Below are 22,964 nucleotides of genomic sequence, written 5' to 3'. Positions count from 1 at the left end.
CTCTCCATTTTCTCCCTCTGTTCACCCCTTCTACCGCCTTTCCCTTCTGTCTTATCCTTTTCCCATTTACTTTCCTAACCTTTTTTTCTTCCACAGATTCCTTCCTCTTTCTTCATTTCCTTTTTCACTTTCTTTTTATTTTCATTTTCACTTTCTCTATCTTCATTTTCTTTTTCATTTTCTTCTTCACTTTATCTTTTTTTTCCTTTTCACTTTCTGTCTTCCGTCCTTTTTCGATCCCCTCCTCTCCTCTTCCCATCCTCTTACCTTTCTTCCTCGCCTTCCTTTCTTATCCTCTACCTTCTCATTAACTTTTATTATTTTTCCTTTCTCCCCCTTTCTCATTTTCTCTTTGTCCATTAAGTCATCCTCTTCTCTTTCATTAGTTTTGCCCCTTGCACTTCTTATCCTCTTCTGTTTCTACATTTTCACTCCTGTCTTTACTTCTTGTTTTCTTCCTTTCCTCTCTCATTCCTCTTTTCTTGTTTTCTTCCTTTCCTCTCTCATTCCTCTTTTCTCCGTCTCTCCCTCCTCCTCCTCCTCGCTACCCTCCTCTGCTTCCCACTTTCCCATCCCCCTTACCTTCTTCCCTTATATCGCATCTTCCTCTCCTTTCATACTTTCTCCAACCCTTCTCACCAGATCTCCTTCCTTTCTCCCTCATTCGTCACTATCTCTCTTACACCTTTCCTTTCTGTCACCCTTCTCACCTCTCCCCCTTTTCACCACCTATCTTATACTTTCCCTTCTTGTCCCTCTCCTCAACATCTCTCTCATCCCCTCCCATTTTTGCCACCATCCTCATCTCTCACCCTTCCCATTTCTCATCCTGTTTTCTCCCCACACCTTCCCTCGTCCCCCACCTTATGCATGTCTCCAATTTGTCCCATCCGTCTTCCCTCCAATCTCATCTCTTTCCAGCCATTTTCTCAGTTGTTTTCATTCTGTGCTCTCCTTCATCTTCATTTCTTCTCTTTTCTTTTTATCACTATTTATTTCCTTTTGGCATTTATATTTACCTGTATTTTTATTCCGTATTTTCCTTCATTTGCTCTCACATTTTACTGTTTATTTTCTTGGTCTTGGCCTGTGTTTTTTATTGGCTTATCTTGAATGTGTAACTTTATTTCACTTGTTTATTATTCAGTTTTTTATTCCGTTTTTCCTTAAATTTCCTGGGCTCTTGTGACTCACCTTCAGTTAAAAAAATCGCTTGACGTGAGGATTAACGGTGTCTATATTAACTCCAATGCCCGTATTCTCTTGAGGAAGCTCCCTAACACATATTCCTAAGCGATTTATTTTGTTCATTTCACCTTACTGTCCTCTTCTGTCACTTGTGGAAGCTCCCTAACACATTCTCTCAAGCTATTTTTATTTTGCTTATTACACCTTACTGTCCTCTTCTGTGTTTCATATATCTTTCCCTTATCACCGTACTCTGCATAAAGAACATACAAAAGGACATTAACCACCCACATCCAAAATTAAATCGCTAAGGAACAGGTGTTAGGGATCTTCCTTACCTGACGAGAATACGGGCCCAAGTTCCGATGATATAGTGTCTCCTGAATTATAGAGTCTAAATTTAGCTAGAAAAAATAAATAGAGTTGATCCGATAATGAGAGGGTTCATTTCATTCTGTATTTCATTTGATTTGCTCGTATTTTCATTTTTTTTCTCTAATTCCCATTTTTTATTCTCTATTATCTATTTTTTTTATTCCTCTTATTTCCATTTTTTAATTCTCTTATTCCTGTTTTTTATTCTCCTTTATCCTTTTTTTTTTTTTTTCTTATATCCATTGCTTAATTTCTCTGATTTATATTTTTTTATTCTCTTCTTTCCTTTTTTTATCCTATTATTTCCATTTTCCATTTCTTATTCCCATTTATTATTCTTTTATTTCCATTATTTTCTTTCTATTATTTCCATTTTTATTCTCTTATTTCCATTTTCCACTTCTTTTTTTCATTTATTATTTTCTCATTTCCATTGTTTTTTTTTTTTCATTTTTTTCTTATATTCCATTTTCCATTTCTTATTTCCATTTTTTATTCTCTTTTTTCCGTTATTTTCTTTTTCTTTCCATTTATTATTCTCATATTTCCATTTTGCATTTCTTATTTTCATTTTTTATTGTCTTGTTTCCATTATTTTCTTTCTCTTATTTCCATTTATTATTCTCTTATTTCTATTAATTTCTTTCTCTTCTTTCCATTTATTATTCGCATTTATTATTCTCTTATTTCCATGTATTATTCTCTTATTTCCATTATTTTCTTTCTCTTCTTTCCATTCTTTATTATCTTATTTCCATTTTCCATTTTGTATTTCCATTTTATAATTTCTTTTACTTCTGCTTTTTTGTCTCTACTCGTATTACTAGTTTGAATAATTTTTTCCGTATTTCCACCCTGTATTTTAATTCTTTTTACCCTCACCTTTTACTCAGTATTCTCGTCCATTTTATTTTTTTTTCGTTCTTTATTTTCATTTTTTCTTTCGTTCTCGTTCACAGGTGGTGGAAAAGATATAGCTCTGAACTATCCTCATTTTTTCATTAGCATCATTTTTGTGTTCTAAATGTCGAAAAAATATCTCATTTAAACTTACGTAATATTCGTAAGTCTCGTAGGAATTCAAGCAACGTTGGACTAGAGATTATATAATACATTTGAGTGCACTCAGGCTCGTATGACTCACTCTTTAATTAATGAAATTGCCTGTCGATAGCCGTAATGCAAAGGTAGAGTTCTTTCGGTCGTGAAAGAGTTTTAAGTACTGGATATTCTTTTGTGTCGTCACGATGCCAATTTCATCCCTTCATTTCGATGCTGTACTTTTCTTATTGTTCTAGTTACTTCAAAACAGTTTTTATTTAGCTTAAGAGAGTTTTTTTATTCAAGGGATAGTAGTAGTAGTCCCAGATTCATCTTCAATGTGAACCCAGTGGACTGCAGGATGAAGTTGCCCTTCTCTGGCAGTACACAAACCTTCTTTTGGGGGACAGGAAGGGAGAAGAGGGACATTTGTATAATTGGGAAGTGGATCCGCCCTGTCATATCGGTGCCATAGCGGGAAGATGTCCGTCTCCAGCACCTACTGACGGAGTAAATGATGGCTATATTTAAGTAACCCATTAAAAAAAAAAAAAAAAACTTTACTAGACTCTACTATCCTGAATAAAAAAAGAAAAAAAACTAAGGGTAACAAGCAGACTAAAAAAAATCGTAATTAGACTAAAGGCAATAACATATCAATCAGTCAACCTATTGCCAGACACCTGAAGTATTTTTGTACAAACTGGTTAATTAAAGAATCATTTACAGGTAAGGATCTTTGTCTTCATAAAAGGATTCGCTCACTGAAGATATCCTGAAATAGGCGAAACGTTTCCTCTGAGAAGTTAAAGGGCTTTATTTCTAAATAGTGCTTTAATTTACCTATAGTACTGTCATGCAGATTTACCGGCATATCACTGGCATTGGTGATAGTATAGAATAATACTCGTGATTAACTTTTGGTAAGTGCACATGCCGTGGTAGGTGGAAACGGCTTTTTTAATCGAACTATTTATCAGACTCTTATTTTATATTCTGAAAGGTTTCTCGAGCTCCACAGATCGCATCCCTGAGTTTCAAAAGTCACCGCTCACTGTCTCGTTATTTATCGTCAAGAAGTGAAACGGGATTTATGCCCAAAAGTGTACCCAGAGTTCATTTCATACCCTCACCCTTTCCATCACCCAACCATTACCGCTGAAATAAGTCGAGATGTGAGTTTTTTCTTTTTTGTATTTTTATTTTTTACGTTTTTTGCCCTGCCGCTCGATCTCTTATTCCTGTCCTTCCAATAACTCGTTTTTAAAATTTCCTGTCTGGTGGACCCAGTTCAATAAAGGGAAATTACGACGCTAAATCATCGCGAGTGTCACTCCTCCACCTCCTACTCTCTCTCTCTCTCTCTCTCTCTTTCTTTCTCTCTCTCTCAGGATGACCTTTATCTTGAGTTGTAATATTTTAGAAATAATCTTTACTGAACATACAATCACACAGTTTACACATAAAGTAAGATGTATAAAAATGTACGTATATCAACAATTAACCAGGAAAAAATCAACAGTCGTTATATATACAATGAAAATAAAATATGTGACAGAGATGCCTTAAATTTCTCCTCAAAAATAATTCTTGTCGAGGTTAGCAATATACGAGAAATTCTGAGAGCACCACCTTTTGCAGGGAATTTGTTTTATGTTAAGGAGGCTGTCAAAAATTTCCACTTTTTCATTAGAGGAAAGGGTGCTTGTCGTTTCCATGAAGCACTCTGAAATGAGCGATATACATTCCATCATTTAAATAAGTCACCAGTCGAAGTGAAGGTTAGGTTAAACAGACTGGTTAATTCCAAGAAACTATAAATTTTTTGACAGTATTTTAGCGAACTGACATATGTATTCATTTTATTAACTGTTTAATTTATTCACTGATCCCACATCATTCGCCTTCATTCTCTAATCTCCCCAAAAGAGCCGTCGCAGGACTGTGGGCAGCCCAGCAAAATTATACTCGACACATTTAGTTGACGAAAACACTAAGGATTACTTCCTTGTCCTTGTTTGTGATCGGACAAAAGCCGATATGCACTCCCCTCATCCACGCATCAGAAATCACACACACACACACACACACACACACACACACGAAGGTAAGACTGGGTACGCACTTCCTCTCTCAGCACAGAAATATTTTTATAATTATACGTGTGTCTTGTGAACTGCATCATTTAATATAGAAACTAAAAATACAAGAACAGGATTTGATGTTGGCCCCGTGTGATGATGATAAATAAAGACTTTCTTCAATAATATCATCCCAGTAAGGTTGTATTTTTTGACGCGGTATTCTAATTTCTAGTCCCTACACTCTCTGTCTATTTATCCATCTATCGCCAGACGTCTTTGTCATGTCAAGGGCAGCCACAAACGAATCTCCTCCTCGTCACCTTGTTCTCTTTCACGTGGCTGCCATCTCTCCAACTCACAGGCCTCTCCAGCCCAGCCCTACATCTCATCCCTGAATCCTCCGTCCTCCTTTTTCCTCACCCACATACACTCTCCTTGTCAGTCTCCCATTCTCTACACCCACAAGTGTTAATAGAGAATCGATCTTTTGTTATGAGTAACATGCAAAATTGATTACATACAAGTGCTGCAAGGTTTGATCATCATCATGACCAAAAACTAAGCAATTATGCAAGTATGGTAGTCATTTTTTCCTAATCTTCTTGCTTAGTCAGTAAAATAACTTTTTTCTCTTACAAAATGAGAACAACTAATTACATTGAAATCGGCAGAAATTATCATTTCCTCGTTGCAACATGGCCATATGATAGTCTGGGAATCGTTGACTGGTAAAGCTTATAATTAACAGCCAGTCGGGAAATTAGTTTTATGTATGCTTGCCATAGGAAACTGTCTAAAAAATTTTTTTGTTTGGTAAAGCACTCATTTTCTTTTGATATTGAAGGGAAGTGAACAGCAAGATTTTTCCCAGACTTTGTAACAAGAAATTAGGCTCTTCCTCAAGCGTACGGGGTACCTCTTATATTTACTTTGAGGACACTTTACCCAAATGTGTAAGGTATATGTAACTCGGTCGTAAAATTTCCTTCTTTTCGAATCATGTTGGTGTCAGAGGTCTGGGATGGAAACTTGTTTTCATCAGCAATGACTTCATTTTCCATGTAGGATCTAAACTAAACGCTAAAATTTTCATCTTATTTACCTCTATACCAAACAAAAAGGTTATGTCATTTTGAAGCTCCCGCTGTAAGGACATCGTAGGTGACATGGTGGTATCTTGCAACCAAGCGACTCGTGCCCTGGTACCTCTGTTTGGGGGAAGGGCTGAAGTGTTTTTCTCACATAGAGGGTGCTTCCCTATTTGCGCGGTCTTGCCAACAACATTAATTTATCGAGCTCTGGGAACGTCGAGTGTTTGTCGGGGACGAATGGTACTTCACTGTTTTTTTGCAGGTTTGTACCCTTGTATAGCACAAACTCTTTTCTATCCCATTCGGAAATCATTGCAAATAAAAGCTGCACATGTACTCCACTCATGTAGTGTTAAAGGTAAAAAATGAATGTCAAAATATCAAAAGATCACTCATTTACTGCCAAAGTTTTAAAAACGAATGTCAGAATATCAAACGATCTTTCACTTAGTGCCGAAGTTGTAAAAAATGAAAGTCATAATATCACACGATCGCGGCACACAGCTTGATCAGATAGGACGCTTTTTTTTTTTTTTTCCGGGAAGCTTTGCTTTGCCTCCCCACTGTGTGACGTCACAGTTCCAGGAATATTCTTCAGACGACATTGCGCATATATATTTTTCTTTTTTTTTTTATTCAATGACATACATGCTTCAAATGATCTTCTAATTAGTACGAATATTGCATCATAGTTTTGGATGGACGGGTTGCAAAATGGCCCGTTGTACACAGTGTGATTCCCTCCCAGCGGTCACATGATCCGTACTCTTGACTGGTAAGGAGAGAGTCTAATTTTCAATATGCTTTATATTATCTTCCACTTGCAGTCTACCTAATTCTTATTGTGGCTTGCTTCACTCTATACTTTTAAAGTTTTCTCTTTGACTATTTCACATATTCGTTTCCTTACACCTAATTTAGATAGTTCATTTTCCCCATTTCCTCTTCATCAAGATAGAATTCAGGTCTTGAGTATATGCAGTTTCTTTCGCTGATAAGCATGGCACATTTAATTAAGATACTTTCCTCGTTTCACAACTTTTCTCTTTAAATATAAAGTTCTGATCTTCGACGATTTTTAGATTTATTCCAAGTGTATTATAGATTACATACCGATTTTCTCCTTTCTAATCCAGGTAGAATGAATTAATATACTTCCCTCTTTTCCACAGCTTTTACCTCAAATATATTTCAAGTTCTGATCTCACACGATTTTTCCCTTTTATTCCCCCCACAACCTTCATCAAGTCATTTCCACTTTTTCCCCTCCCAGTCTGACCACGAGCGGAATGGGAAATGTATGCTAACATTTTCGGCGCGAAGACTTCTCATGAACTTCTTATTTCTTTTTTCTTTCCTTTGGGTTCACTCCTTTCATCTTAGAGGTTCATTTTAGATTATACTGAATTAGGTATCGTCTTTTCCTTGGTGCCAGAGGATGAGGCGTTGGGTGATGGTTGAAACTTTGTGAAATAATGGATTTGTTTGGGAACAGGGGGATGATAGAAACTTGTCTTAATCTGATGTTGCGTGAAGTGAATTATTTTTATACGGATTCTTGTAAAAAGGATATGTTTTAATTATCAGGCAATATGCACTGATGATATAAACTTCCCTTACCGTAATGTGTGTGTGTGTGTGTGTGTGTGTGTGTGTGTGAGAGAGAGAGAGAGAGAGAGAGAGAATTTACAGTACATAACAGCAACAGCGGCACCAAATGAAGGAAAAGTGTAACTCCTCATAACCTGTTATAACATCGACTCTTTCAGGATGCGAAATATCTCTCATTCATATATATATATATTCGTTTTCGTTTTCGTTTTTAAAGGCTCCAACATGCTTGCATGTGTCGGCCTTGGGCACCTAATGGCGGCTCTCCACGCTGCACGATCCATTGCAGCCTCCCTGTTCAGTCCCTTAACCCTAAGGTCACACTTAGTGACCTCGTCCCATGTCTTTCTCGGTCAACCCCTCATAACCCCACCCCCCATATTAACATTTCTCACCTTCCTCACCCAATTATCATCCCCCATCCTCTCCACATGTCCAAACCACCTCAATCTACCTCTCCTCATCACAACACCAATACACTCCAGTCCCATCCTACCTCTCAACTCTTCCATTGTAAACCCAGCCCCTCCAGGCCTTGGACGCAGGGACGCACTGCACATCCACCTAATCATTGTCATTTCTGTACGTCTGAGCCGGCGAATGTCTTCCTCCTTCACTGCCCAGGTCTCACTGCCATACAGCATTACACTCCTAATACATGCTGCATACAAAGACCCCTTAGCACGTAGGGAGAACCCTCTTAATGTCAGGAGAGGCAAGAGCTCCCTGAACTTCTTCCAACTACTTCTCACCCTAGCCACAGATATATATATATATATATATATATATATATATATATATATATATATATATATTTCCAATCAGATCAGGATGGATTTGAGTACAGATTTATTGACCTGTTTCCTACAAGATCTCGCCTTTAAGATAAATATATTTGTCTAGATGTAGCATGACCGAACTGAGATCAAACGTCCTCGTACTGAAGTGGTAAAAGCTCGAAATTATATAATAATCTTGTTAGCTTCCTGGCTTCGTCACAGAAACAGTATTTACTTCGTGTCACTTGTGCATTCAAGTCCCAGAGGCTGTGTTTATACTCTTCTAAGATTAATTTGTGTATAAGAATGAAGATTTATTTTTTAAGTTTGTCTTCACTCATATACCTGTCATGTGCTTCACAGATTAAAGTAAATATAACGCCCACAACTTGAATTTTTAATCGTGGTTGCATGTTATCCAGTGACCCTTAGCTGCGAGGTAAGAATGAGTCTCCTTGGTTACCAGTAAAATCAGCCTTCTTCGCCTAAGCTGAAGAGGGTTAGGGAGCACTGTCTGGTTGAAAGAAAGTGCTCCATGATATGTCCTCCGATTCAGTGTTAAAGGAATCTCAAATCGACTTTCTTTTCTGCTCATTCTAAAGTTCGGAAAAAAAGCTAATTAATACATCATCCTAGTGAAGGTGTGAAATAAACGTCACATCACACCCAGCAATACAGTCAGGGACCTGGATGTAAACTAGATTGTTGCATGTTGTGTTCTACAGGAAGATTGTGTTTATTTATTCATTTATTTATTTATTTGCTTTCCTGACCCACGTGCGGTTGATAGGCACTAATCTTCTTCGTTTTCACATAAACTCTCTTTTCTCTTTCCAGCTCACCTACACCCCGATGACCAAGATGGACTACGGGTTCCTGTTATGCTGGGCCACCAACTCCGTGGGCAAACAGCGAGAGCCGTGTGTCTTCAAGATCTTCCCGGCAGGTGAGCTGAGACAAGACGTACAGGTGCGATTAAAAGAAACAGACACTGCCTTAGCCCTTGCACCCAAGAAGTGAGTTCTTACTGCCTGGCGAGTTACAGAGAGGAAAAAGAAGGAATGGTATCAGGTAGGGGTATATGAGGGGAAGGTGCTATCGCTTTCTCACCTACTCCACTGTAACTCATCAGCCAGAAACGACCAAGCTCTTGTGCTCCCAGACTAAGGCAACGTGTCATTTTCTTTTGCCCCCACCTGTGCAGTGGCCTCCATTCACAAGTAGTACATCGGGGTGCTGTGCTGGGGATCTTATGTGGTATCCGTGTATGAGTTGGCATCTTACGTGTAATATGGTCTACCATTTATAACGCGATTGTTTGAACACAGTAGAAGTGAGAAGTAAACAAATACTGTACACCAGTGTCACAAAAGCCCTCCAAGGCACTATCCCTGTACTACTTCTAAATGGAGGAGGTTATACAGTTCCCGACTAACTTTTGGCTCCTCTTTTGATTAGGATAATTCTGAAACTCTTACACACTATTATGAAAAGTTTATTGGACTCGGAAGATTACAGTACATACCTGTGTTCTGAAGGTCATAGCTCACTGTCTAGCTGTATATTGTAAAGGAGGGAATCATTGTTAACCGTACCTAATACTTATGAAATCGTTTCTTCTGTGACGTATGAACCAAGCACTTCATATTTTTCATGCAGCTTAATTTTCTAACATAAGAATAACTTTCTGTTTCTTTTCTTTCATTTTTTGAGACTTCCTGCATCAAAATTGAATGAACTGTTATTAAAAGAGTATATGTAAACGTTCAAATATTAAGGCGTACTTTATTTACCCAAAAAAAATATATTGTACATAGGGATAGTGTCACTCCTAAAGGCCTTGTGTTTTAGTATGCCTTTCAGACAAGTTAATTTCATCCACTGGTATTCTTGTTTATTCCTACGTTTTCACTTTGTTTTATCTTTTGTTTTTCTGCATTGCTGTGATTTTGGAGTTACTAAAACTTATTCCAAAAATATGTTGATTCGAATTAAGCAGTGAACATCGAGCTTTTTAATTTTTTTCCTTCACACATCTAAAATGCTCAGTGGTGTCAGTTCTAAAATAATCAATAAGCAAATAAATAAATAAATGAAAATAAATACATAAAAGTGAGTCTAAAGAAACTGTCTTAATATCGCAGTCATTCCAAGTTAATAATCTTGAAATGCTCATGGGATAATGGTCATCATGTCATATTGTTACGTTACTTTTGACGAATATGATGATCAGGTAATTCTAAATCGTTCTCCTCATATCTCTCCTCTTATATCTCCGAAAAAAAAAAAAAAATACCATGAAAGCTGTTAACTCTGAGGCGACTTACATCCAGGAAATCATATGCCTTAGTCTACGGCTGCCTAAGCTTCTCCTTTTATGCCATATATTAACTGTGCTCGCCTGTTCCGCTAAAACGCCACGTAGTTGCCGTGTCGTCAGTGATTTTTTTTTCTTTTTTATGCAAGGAAGAAGGAAACAGAGGCCAGAACCCCGCAAGGTTGTTCCCTTCAAGAAAAAATGAAATCAAAGTAACAGAGAGCCAACCCAAGATCCGTTCATTTCGAGATGCATGGATACACTGCGTTTGAAAGACTAGAGGTCAGAGTCAGTAGAAAATACAGACAAAGGAAGACAGATCCAGAGATGACATGCAGAAGTCTTTATTATGGAAGTTCCTTCGGTTAATACTTACTTTACGGGCTTTCTTCTTTTTAACCAGCTTGTTTTTATCCTCTGTGAGCGGAACCGATGCTGAAGATTGTCGGGAGTGTGTTTTATAATTATTAAACTAATCTCATCTAACGAAATCAAAACGGATATTAGCAAATAAGATGGTACTCCATCGCCCCTTCTTTACTTATCTTATGAAGGGACAGATGAGACTAGTCCATTATGTAAAAAGACGTTCCCGACAACCTAGAGCCTCAAGTCATCCAGCAGAAGATAAAAACATAAGCAAGTTGGTGAGGCGGGGGCCAACCGCCGAAAAAAGAGGAGCCGTAAAGTAAGCATTCACCGTTAATTTTTGGATGGGTGTACCTAAAGCTTGTGTCAGAATATACTTAGTGGACAGATATATTCAGGGAGGAACACACACACACACACACACACACACACACACACACACACACACACACACACACACACACACACACACACACACACACACACACACACACACACACACACAGAGGCGGAGACAGAGACAGAGACAGACAGACAGAAAGACATATAGACAGAAGGAATAAGAGATGGACTGAGAAAGAGTCAAACACAGAAAGATAGCCAGAAAGACAGACAGACAAACAGACAGACAGACAGAAAGACAAGCAAACAGACAAACAAACGGGCAGGAAAGCAGGTAAATTGTTAGACGGATAGACTAAAAGCAAGGAAGCAATCACAAACACACATAGACATAAACAAGCACAGACACAGCCTGACAGCCAAACATACAGACATACAGGAAGGAAGCGACACGGGGGGGGGGGATGATAGACAGCAGGAGAGGAATGTATTCACGCCCACTATGAGGTTTCCAGTTAGTATCACACACACACACACACACACACACACACACACACACACACACACACACGCACATCTCGAGGCGACAGGGTCTCAACCGCAGCCTCCGACATGGGTTCAGATAGACGCATGGCCAGGAGAGAGAGAGAGAGAGAGAGAGAGAGAGAGAGTGTGTTTTCAGGTCGTTGCTTGAAACTCTGTCTGTGGTTATGTTTTTATGCGAATCAATGGCCGGGAACGTGTGTATGTCTGTGTCTGTCTGTATTTGTGGGAATCTCTGTTCATGTCTGTATCTAATGTCTGCCTATTTTATTTCTATATAATCTGATTGGTTTTTACTGTTTCTGTGTTTGTCTCTGTCTGTGTGTCTGTCGTTGTCTGTGTGCGTTTGTGTATGTAAGTGTCTGTGCCTGTATCTGCAATTGGGTCTGTGGTCTTATAATTGCGTTGCTGTCTGTCTGTGTGTCTGTCTATCTGTTTGTCTTCTTGTGTGTCTGTGTATGTCAGTATATCAGTCTGTAATGTGTCTTTTTCTCTCTAATTCTGTGTGTCGATGAATATGTCTGTGTTTATCTGAGTCTTTGTTTGTCTGCCTGTCTGTCTGCCCATATGCGTATCTGTTTTGTGTGTCTATGTGCCTTTGTATGTGTCGAATACTGTGTCTGTCTATGTCGTTGATTGTGTGTGTGTGTGTGTGTGTGTGTGTGTGTGTGTGTGTGTGTGTGTGTGTGTGTGCAGGAAGGTAGACTAGGCTAAAACTGGCCAGTGTTTGGCTATAGGCAACGGTATTGTTCCCTTTAATGAAAAATGGTGCGATTCTTTGTGACGCAATTGTACTTTCTGTTTGTAACTCGCTATTCAGTTCTCTCTCTCTCTCTCTCTCTCTCTCTCTCCTCTGTTTCACCCCATTTTTCATCTGGCCCTTCCATTGCTATTCCCTCAGTAAATTACTCTCATTAGCCGATAATAACCTCCATTAAATCCATCTTCCTGCCTCATTGGAACTCCATAACCTTTATTCAGTCCCTTGTTCTTCACTTCATCCCACTCTCTCTCTCTTTCTCTCTCTCTCTCTCTCTCTCTCTCACCCCTATTCGCTCCCTTGTTCTTCATCTGTTCTCTATCTTCTCTGATCCCCTTTCTCTCTCTCTCTCTCTCTCTCTCTCTCTCTCTCTCTTGACTTTCTTTAACGTATGAGAGAAGTTCCCCTGATTTGCAAACCCATAGGAATAAAACACACACACACACACACACACACACACACACACACACACACACACACACACACACACACACACACACACACACACACACACACACACACACACACACACACACACACACACACACACACTCCACCCTCCCCCATCGCTCACCCAAGTTTTATCTGCAGAAAAAGAAGGGCTAGAGTTATCCTCTTAATGTCCCCCTCTTGGGCAGTATGTGCGGCCGGCGAACGAAATATTACGACACCCGGCAGGCTAGTGTCATGGCGTTTCTCTATAGGTAATGTCCACTGAACGCTGGTTTTTGGGAAGGGGTGAAGTGAGAGAGAAGGGTCGAGTCTTATCTCCCTGGCTGCTGTTTGCTTCTCTCTCTCTCTCTCTCTCTCTGGTAACTCATGACGGGCATATGTCACTGCTCTTATCTCAGATCATTGCCCTGGCTACCTGTTCTTTGCCTTTATCAGTCTGTCTGTCTCTCATTTTATTTATATATCAGTACTTTTATACGTCTGTCTATCTACGTATCTCTATCCATCTATCTATCTATCTATCTATCTAATCTATCTGTCTGTGTAGAGAGAGAGAGAGATTGATACATAACTGCCTGTGCCTGTCTTTGTCTGTCTGTTAGTCTGCCTCCTTTTAAGTGTGTATGCTCGTCTGTGTGTATGTATGTATGTATCTGTGTCTATCACTGTCTAACACTCTGTCCATGTATCCTTCCATCCATCCCATCCATCCCTCCATCCATCCATCTTTCTACCTATCCGTCAATACTCCATCTATCTATCTATCCATCTGTCTACGTTTTTGCCTAACTATCTGCCCACCTACCTATCTATGTATCTGTCTATCAATTTTATCTGTCTATCGTTCTATCTATTTATGTATCTATCTACCTGAGTACGGGAGAGTAACTTATAACTGTAAAATTTTGGCTGAAAAAGCGAACAGTCTACTAAATCATCTGTCCAAGGAAATATTATATGATGACAGGACGACATTAAACTTTCAGACACTATTTTTAATTCTCTTATAATAATAATAATAATAATAATAATAATAATAATAATAATAATGTTAATAATAATAACAAAAATAATGTCTCCAGTAACCCCATCCTGCAACAGTTTATTAATCAGAGGATAAAAGTAAACAAACTCATGCAGTGGTAGCGATAATGAAAGTCTTTTTCAGGTTAATGAGGTGAATTAGACTCTAATTTACCTGCTCAATTATTCAGGTGTTTTGTGCCCAGGTTCCTGTAAATATATCCCTAAGCTTAACAGATCCCCCCCCCTCCCTCCCTCTCTGTCTGTCTGTCTGTCTGTCTGTTTGTCTGTCTGTCTGTCTGTCTGTCTCTCTCTCTCTCTCTCTCTCTCTCTCTCTCTCTCTCTCTCTCTCTCTCTCTCTCTCTCTCTCTTTCTTCCTAGATCTAGAAATTATCTCTTTAATGTAGAGTCAGTTTTTTACGTCTATGGGGACACCAAAATATCGAACAAGAATGAACATTAAGAAAGTGCAGTACCCGCGCCTCCGCCAGCTGGTCTTAGGGTCCAATATTTGACTTTACCCTGTGTCCATTACCCTTACTGTATGGCTCTCAAGGTCGAGTCCCTCCAGCCTTGCTCTCCCTTAGAATACTACCTGTAACCTGCAATGTTATATCCAGGTCCCATTTTGTACAGGGGGATCAGAGAGAGGAGAGGAATCAAATTTTATCCCAACCTTTGACCAGCCTGAAAATCGATCTCAAGTTCTTCCAGTTGCGATGTAGATGTGCTAACCACCGCACCTCCGTCTCTACACCACCCCCCTCCCACCAAGTAACTGTGCATATCTAGGAACCCTGGAGCTCCACTCACTCAGGCCAAGCTCACTTTTTGTGCTCTCTTCTTCCCGAGATAAACAAAAATCCCCGAGCGCAGGTAGAGGTCTCGTTACTGGGTCACTGACAAGGTTACCTGTTGCCTGGAGCCGCCTTTGCTTTACGTTCCTGCCCCCCCACCCAACCCACCCCTCTCCCACTCACCCACCTCCCCTGTCCCCCTCCCCTGACCCCTTTGCCCACTTACTGACCCCCTCACCCACCCCCACTCACCCCTTCCTATCCATCCACGGCCTTCTCTATTCTTTCTGCTCTTAGTCTGTTCCTTTCTTTATCTTTTTTTGCATGTTCTTGCTTTGTCTGTCTCTGTGCCTCGTTTGTCTCTCTCCTCCTCTCGCTTCTCTCTCTCTCACTCTCTCTCTCTCTCTCACACACACACACACACACACACACACACACACACACACACACACACACACACACACACACACACACACACACACACACACACACACACACACACACACACACACACACACACACATCCTCTTGCATCTCTGACAGTCATTTCCCCCTTTCACACTCGTAGTCCATCTCTGTCATCTCTCGTACCCTCTCCCAACCCACCCCTCCTTTCCTGCATCCCTTTTCAGTCTCATTTATGCACATTATAGATCATTCAGTTTAACTTTGTGGGATTTTCGTCCTTTTATACATTATTTCCCGGAGCAAAGTGAGAGAATTAAGAAAAACTACAGTTCAGCATCATTTCCTGAATTCTTCTTTCGAAACTTATACCATATTCTAGTGTTAATCTATAGCCCAGCATTCAGGATGGAGAGATGCCAGGACCAGGCCAAGTTAAAATGAACAGATTATTTTTCTATATGCATGGAATAAGGAACTAAAAATCTGAAACACTGCAAAATTGTGTCCTCCAAGGAATAATAAAAGCAAAATAACAGATCCAAGGTCGACTGCTTTCTTTCATCTTGGGCTGTGTCTCCCACCTTCAACCTTTACTTGCAATATATTTCTCTGAGCTAAGAAACACTGGGCACTGTGAACAAATGGTTTGGAGAAGAGTTCTGCTGTTTGAAAGAGAGTTTAATGCCTGCCTCAAATAAGGGACCAGTTATATGATCCGAATGGTTTTACACTTTACTGACTTTCCACAAAACCCAACGACGTCATAAAAACCCCAACGCTAATGAATTTACAGTGGCCCCGGATGAGATAACCTTAGTGTTGTATTTGATATGGACGTTGGGCATTGGTGCTGAAGTGGTGATATGTGAGGGTGTGTGGCACGTACAGGGACTGCAACTCAGCATTCATGATTCAGATTTGTTGAGGCCAAGTTAGAGTAAAAAGAGCATAGTTAATATTATCCTTAAAATATTTCAGCAGCTTTCCGGAAATACCTCTGCCTTGTTACCTGTTTTGCTTCTGTTTCCACCCTCCATCTCTTCCAGTTTCTTCCTCTTCCACTTCACTCATCCACATGCGGTCAGCCCTTCCACTTCACCATCTCTCCTATCCCAGGCTTTCTTCTCTGTTCTTTCCGTCTGTTTGGTCTGTCTGCCTTGTCTGTTGTAGATTTGCTTCCCTCTCCTCTCTTCCATTTCTATTTTTTTTCTATTTTCATTTTTTTCTCTTTACCTCTCTGACTTCCATTTCCGTCTTGTCACTGAGGCTCTTCAACTTTATCACCTTGTTCCTCTGTTATATCCGTACTTCTCTCTCTCTCTCTCTCTCTCTCTCTCTCTCGTCTTTCTCTATATATTCCTTCTTTCCATCTATATTTCTCTTTCTTTCTCACTTCTTTCATCCTTCTTCCTCTCTTCTTTCTTCCTTCATTCTTCTATCCTTCTTTCTGCGTGTTCTTCCTTCTCTCGCAGTTCCTTCCCTTCACATCCTGTATCTCCTTCCACTTCATATCCTGTATTCCCTTCCACTTCACCATCCCTCTCCTCCATGCTTCTCCATTCTCTTTGCTCTAGTCCAGTTTCCCCTCTTTCTCTCTTTCTCACACAAGTCTCTCCCCTCCTCTCCTCTCTTCTATCTCTGACAGTCCTCCTCCCTTCTCTCATCTTTCATAACCTCCTTCCTCCTCTCCATCCGATATCTCTGTCCCTTACTCTTCTCTCTCCCTATTTTTATTCGTTTCATTTTCTTCCCCATCCAGTCCCACCTCTACCTTCCCCTCTCCCCTCTTTTCCATTCCTCCCCATTTCTCTTTCTCCCTAATCACCTTTATCGTTATCTTCATCCCAGCTAGTATTTACCTCCCCATTCCTTTCCAACCCCACTTCCCCTCCCCCCCCCTCTCTCTCTCTCTCTCTCTCTCTCACTCACTCCCTTACCCTCAATTTTCCCCTCATATACCTCTTCATAACCTTCTTCTCTACCCTCTTAATCTTTTCTTCATCTCTCTCTCTCTCTCCCTTGCTCTCTTCATCCCTCTCATTCTCTCACCCATTTAATTCTCTTTTCCTCCTTTTTCCACCTTCCCATCATCCTTTTTCTATTATTTTTCTTCTTTTCCCCCTTCGCTTCTCTTATATGACCTTATCTGCCCATGGGACTCCTGTAGTCTGGACCTCCTTTGTACCCCACTCATCACCCTCCCTGCCCTTTCCTCTGCCCTTTTCTGTATCGTTTTCTTTCTTTTTTATTTCTCCCTTTTCTCTCCCGTTCACATATTTTTCCTCGCCTCTACAGTACTCATTCCTCGCCTCATGTTTTTTCTAACCCTCCTTCCCTACCTCATCATTTCTCTCATTCCTCACCACTGCCTTGCTCTCTTTTCCAATTTCTCCCTCACTCTCCCCATCTCTACTCTCTTTGCAGTGTTCCCTACTATCTGTTCCCCACTTTACACTCTGTCCTCACTTCTCCCTTACTGTTCTTCCTCCACCACTCTCTTACTCTCTTTCTCCACCTCTCCCTCACTCTCCCCATCTTTCCTTTATTTTCCTCCTCCTCCTCTTTATTCTCCCTCCCCACCTCTTCGTTATCTCTCCCCCTCCTCCCTCTTCCCTCCTCCTCCCTCCAACCATAAGAGACGAAGGCGGGGAGAGCGGGGTTGACGGCAGCTCCAGCTTTATTGAATAATAGCTGGACTTTGAGGCACCAGGCGGGCCCGAGGCAGCCAAAAGTAGAGTTGTGTGTGTCTTTTACCCACGCCCAGAAAGAACAAAGAGAATAAAATTATGGGAAATGCCAGTATCAGGACCTTGTTTTATGTCCTGTGTGTGTGTGTGTGTGTGTGTGTGTGTGTGTGTGTGTGTGTGTGTGTGTAACTTTTCAGTCTGGTCTTATATTTTTCTCTCTCTCTCTCTCTCTCTCTCTCTCTCTCTCTCTCTCTCTCTCTCTCTCTTCCACACTTTTCTTATAGTGGTCATTAACCCCTTCAATACTAAAGCTATTTCCTAAGTCAAATAAGATAATCCGGTAATAAAAAATAAAAAAAGACGCCGAACTGAAGGGATTAAGTCAAGTAATTTGGAGAGAGAGAGAGAGAGAAGCTCGATTGCTAGATTTTTTTTTAAGGTTCCAGCACAAGATGAATGGCAAAAATGTTGACACTATTTTGGAACAGCTCTGTCATGTACCAGGGACTTACTGAATATGTGCCCCCTTTTTTACAGCCCCTTGATTGCCTGGGTTTTCTCCGGTTGAACAAAATCATCAGGTACTAGCCTAAATAATAAACATCTGCGTGAGCTGGTAACAGAGAGTGAAGGCGTTTGAGTCTGGTTTCTTTGCTTGTTACGTTTCCCCGCAGCCGAGCAATATATTCTGGTGAGAACTTTTTTCGCAATGCTTTTGACAAGGATGCAATGCTCGTTGTTTAGAGTACTGAGTAAGTTTCCAGATTCCAGTTTTATTTCTCGAGACCTTTTCGGCCATCAGTAGGCCATCCTCAGGAGATACTGATGGTGGAATGGTCAAGCTGGAATGAAGGTTGGTGGAAGGCGAGCCGGTATTTATGCCTCATGGCTGGATCAGGTGAAGGGAGATGGCACGTACTCAGCTAATCAGAGTACACAACACACCTGAGAACTTTCAGCCAGTCAAGGAGAGCCCTGCTGTAGTCTGCGTGATGGAAGAGATTCTGGCAGCTTTTGTGTGTTTGTTGTAGGTTCATTGGCGTAGATATAAACAGCTTGTCATCCTTAATCCCCTCCTGTCAGGTTCTTTATATAGGGTAATAGTCTGGTCTTCAAGTTGTTGTCTGGTTGAGACAAGATCATGAATTCTGTCATTGTGCCGTTGAATTACACCGTCCTGTTGGTGAGCTGTTATCCTCTTGAAAAAGGTGGTTGTGGTGAAGCCTATTATATACTGAGTATTTATGTGACTGCGATCGCCAGTGTTGAATATGTACTGATATATTGGGTTCACATCTTGAAGAGGACTTGCCGGTGGGAGATAGCTGTTTCTCATGACAAGGTTAGAGGTCGTCTTGGTTTGTAATAGATGAAAGAAAATCCGACGATGGATGAATAGATGAATTTTGTGAACAAAACTGAAAACTTTATACTGAAAGGTACTCCTGTTCATCATAGTGTATATTTGTTAATCAACTAGGCGCATGACAGATAAATGGTTTAGGTCATCAGTCAGATAGAAGATAATTCGCCTTTTGTTCATCAGCTGGTATCCGTAAGGGGTGAACGTGTAAATGCGCTCACATATTTCTTAATTTATCATTCGCTAGCCTAACCTCGGGCTCTTACGTCTCGCAGGGCTGGAATTGTACCGGATATTGTACATTTAGTTCCATGTTAACCTGATTTCACCCCCGAGAGAAAATCGTAGAGGAGGGGATAGGATATGGTTATCAACTAAATTTACCCAGGCAGTCTATATCCTTCCTTACTTCCTTATTTTTTCATTCCTCTTCCACGTATTCTGAACTGATCTGTACCTGAACGACTGGTCTAGGTCACAATACGTGCTCTCGGAAATTGTTTTCAATTACCTAATGGAAGGATAAGTGGCTGCGATGTTTTTCTTACCTTAGTCTATGTGTGTGGGAAGGGAAGTTTGTGTGTGTGTGTGTGTGTGTATGTGTGTGTGTGTGTGTGTGTGTTATTGCCTATAGCTTATACTATTTAATCTCTTCATGTCGAGAAGCAATTTATTTATTCTTTTTTTTTCTTTTTATCCCTAAGCCTGTTTTATTTTGAGTAAGAGAGATTTTTGGAACTGCAGTGGTTATAAAAATCTTCACAAACATATGTCTCCCCCAAACCATGTAAAAATAATCCACTGACGGCAAATATAAAATGAAAAATGCATCCTCGGGCTATGGTCGTTAATATGTATGTGAAAACGTGACAGGAAAAATACTGCGTTGAATCCTGCTGTAGCTGACTGATATATGTAAAAACTTCGTATTCTCTCTCTCTCTCTCTTTGTTTACTTTCACGAATAATGTAACGAAAAATTGAATATGTAGAACTCTATCTCAGAGGACCGAAAAACGTAAAACTTGCCTATTCTCTCTCTCTCTCTCTCTCTCTCTCTCTCTCTCTCTGTACGCACCATAACCCCTGCCATCATCCATCACGTCTCCCTGTAAACCTTGCCTGGAGACACACCCGCTTCAAGGCAAACTCGGCCCTGCACAAGAAGAGAGAGAAGACCCAAAGGAGATCCCCAAGACAACAGGGAAAATAAACACGCTAGCCCATCCTTCCACGACGATAAAGACGACAACACAAGGCACGGAAGGAGGGAGGGAAGGAGGGAGAGAGGGAGGGAGGGAGAGAGACGTTGAGAGCTGTACACTTGCGGGAATGTGATTATGTAAATAGACGCGAGGCAAAATGAGTTTATTTATCGCAGCCGCAACGGGAGTCCTTTTCCCCTGCCTCGAGTGACGTACCCTGGACATGGGTATGTATTCTCGTCGGTTTAGGCCGCTCCCTAACACCTTTCGCTAATCTACTCATTTTTTGGATATGTCTGGTTAATATCGCTTTGGGCGCTATTTTTTAGGAGTATGAGGATAATTAAAGAATTTATCACACAGAAGAGGATAGTAAGGTGTAATAAATATAATAAATCTCTTACGAAAAGGTGCTAGGGAGCTTCTTCGACCGACGAGAATACGGGCCTTCGACAAACTCGCACTCAGACTTAAAACAGGGGCAGTGAGAACAGGCAGCCAATGATCCGATGTTGACCTTGTACTACAGATTTTTATTTAACCCAACTTCGAACTAATAGACTTTTGTAGGACTATGTTATTTACTGAGACAAATCGTGGCAGGGAAAGGGCCATCCTCTGCTGGCATCATTAAAAATAAGCGTTTCTCGAAGAACAACTTTTTACTACCATACCTTCGTTTTGTGCAATATTCTCTTGATTCCATTCCAGTTAGGTTGCTTCCAAACTTATTTTGATGTTGCTTTGAATTTAGCAAAAGTACTGTGCAACCTTAATCATGGAAAAAAATTCAGCCTAGGCTATAAAACAGAGCAATATTACTCTGTTTAGAATATAACACTTGAAATGAAACATAAGGATATTTCATGTCCTGTAGGTTGTATACGCGAGTCTGTGAGTCATCCTTCAGGATTACTTTCTCTATGTTTTGTTAGTTTGTGTGACTGAAATGTTGTTTGTAAATGTTTAGAAGGCTGTAAATGTTTGTTCTATCGGGAGGTTGGGGCCAAGGCTGTCCAAGTTTGCTCTTTTGCCCTACGCACTGTTGTTTCCGTATTTCGTCACTTATTTGACTATTTTTATCTTTTTCTGTAAATATTCATTCAGTCTTTAACAGAATGACATGCCGTATATTTGTAGATTGTTTTCACTTCCTCCAGACGATTTTATTCAGGTTACGAAGGCCCTCTCGTAGTGAATGTGTGTGTGTGTGTGTGTGTGTGTGTGTGTGTGTGTGTGTGTGTGTGTAAGCAAGTCTCCGTATCAATGTCATTATCAGAAAATCTATCTATCTATCTATCTATTGCCAGACGCCTCAATCCCGTTTGGGGTGGCCACAAACAAATCGCCTCCAAGTCACCCTGTCCCCCGCCATTTCACTGCCCTGCTCCCAACTCACACCCCCCTCTCTCATATACCTCTCCACCCCATCCCTCCATCTCATCCTCGGCCTCCCCCTCCCTCTTCCCCCCTCCACCTCACTCACATACACTCTCTTCGTCACACTTTCATCCTCCATCCTCTCCACATGGCCAAACCACCTCAGTGTGTTCCTCATAACGCTTCCTATCACATCCACATCCACACCACAACGCTCCTTTATATCCTCATTATCAGAAAATATTGTCATATATTACAGAGGTGCACTCAGACTAGTTTGGCTTCTAAAGATTTTCTAGCTCTATGAGAGTGGATAAAAATGTAAACAGGCGATCTGATATCCAACTTATGTTTCATTTTTTAAATATAAATACCGGCACAGGCGACGCTAAGGAGGAGGTTATAAGGGAAAGTGGTGTGTGGTGGAGGGTGGTGTCCTTGCTGAGGAGAGGTAGAAGTGTAGTGTGTGTGCTGGAGCGAAGGGACTGGAAAAATAATAAGGTAGATAAAGAATGAGGTGAAAACTTAGATTAATATTATTATGGATGGTGCTTTGCCCAGAGTAAGGGAGGGGGGGTGGGGAGCGGTGTTGCAGAGCAGACGGATATGTATGGTGAAGAGGTGACTGCATCTGGCAATAACTTAGATACTTATACATGTAGATGGATAGAGATGTATAAAGATAAATACTGTAGACTCATAGAAAGCCGGCTAGATATATTGCCCATCGTATAAGTAGACTAATAGATAGAAAAACATATATAAATAAATGTTTACTCAGAAACTATCTTCTTCAGTCCGTCTTTCCCATTGCATATAACGTCGAGCCTGAAACTGAGCTTTTCATTTTATCCATTTATCTTTAGAAGTGAAAGGCTTTGCTGGCTCTCACCTTTAGAATTTTTCTTTTTTCTCTTTCGTGTACATAAGTCCCACATACATAGGAAGGTAACACACACACACACACACACACACACACACACACACACACACACACACACACACACACACACACACACACGCTGCAAGACAGATTATATTAGCAGTACCCTGTGCTGCTAAGTGGCCCTAGATGCCCAAGGACGTCTTTTCTCATTTTATTTTTGACATTTCTTTATTTTATTCAGATCAGAATAGATTTTTTTTTTT

General features: G+C 40.4%; 1 protein-coding gene across 1 annotated transcript in view; it reads left to right on the top strand.

Moving 5' to 3' along the window:
* LOC145404917 (cell adhesion molecule DSCAM-like) overlaps window positions 1–22,964 on the top strand; it is a 587,705-nt gene that overhangs the window by 461,131 nt on the left and 103,610 nt on the right. The window contains exon 9 of the mRNA XM_080276424.1: window positions 9,007–9,115. Within this exon, the coding sequence (XP_080132550.1) occupies window positions 9,007–9,115 (109 nt within the window). The remainder of the gene's footprint in view (window positions 1–9,006; window positions 9,116–22,964) is intronic.

The sequence above is a fragment of the Coenobita brevimanus genome, chromosome 65, assembly GCF_032717465.1.
Source record: "Coenobita brevimanus isolate Jiangsu-jjx chromosome 65, ASM3271746v2, whole genome shotgun sequence".
NCBI lineage: Eukaryota > Metazoa > Arthropoda > Malacostraca > Decapoda > Coenobitidae > Coenobita > Coenobita brevimanus.
The sequence above is the reverse complement of the archived record's forward strand: the minus strand, read 5'-3'. Positions and strand labels throughout refer to the sequence as shown.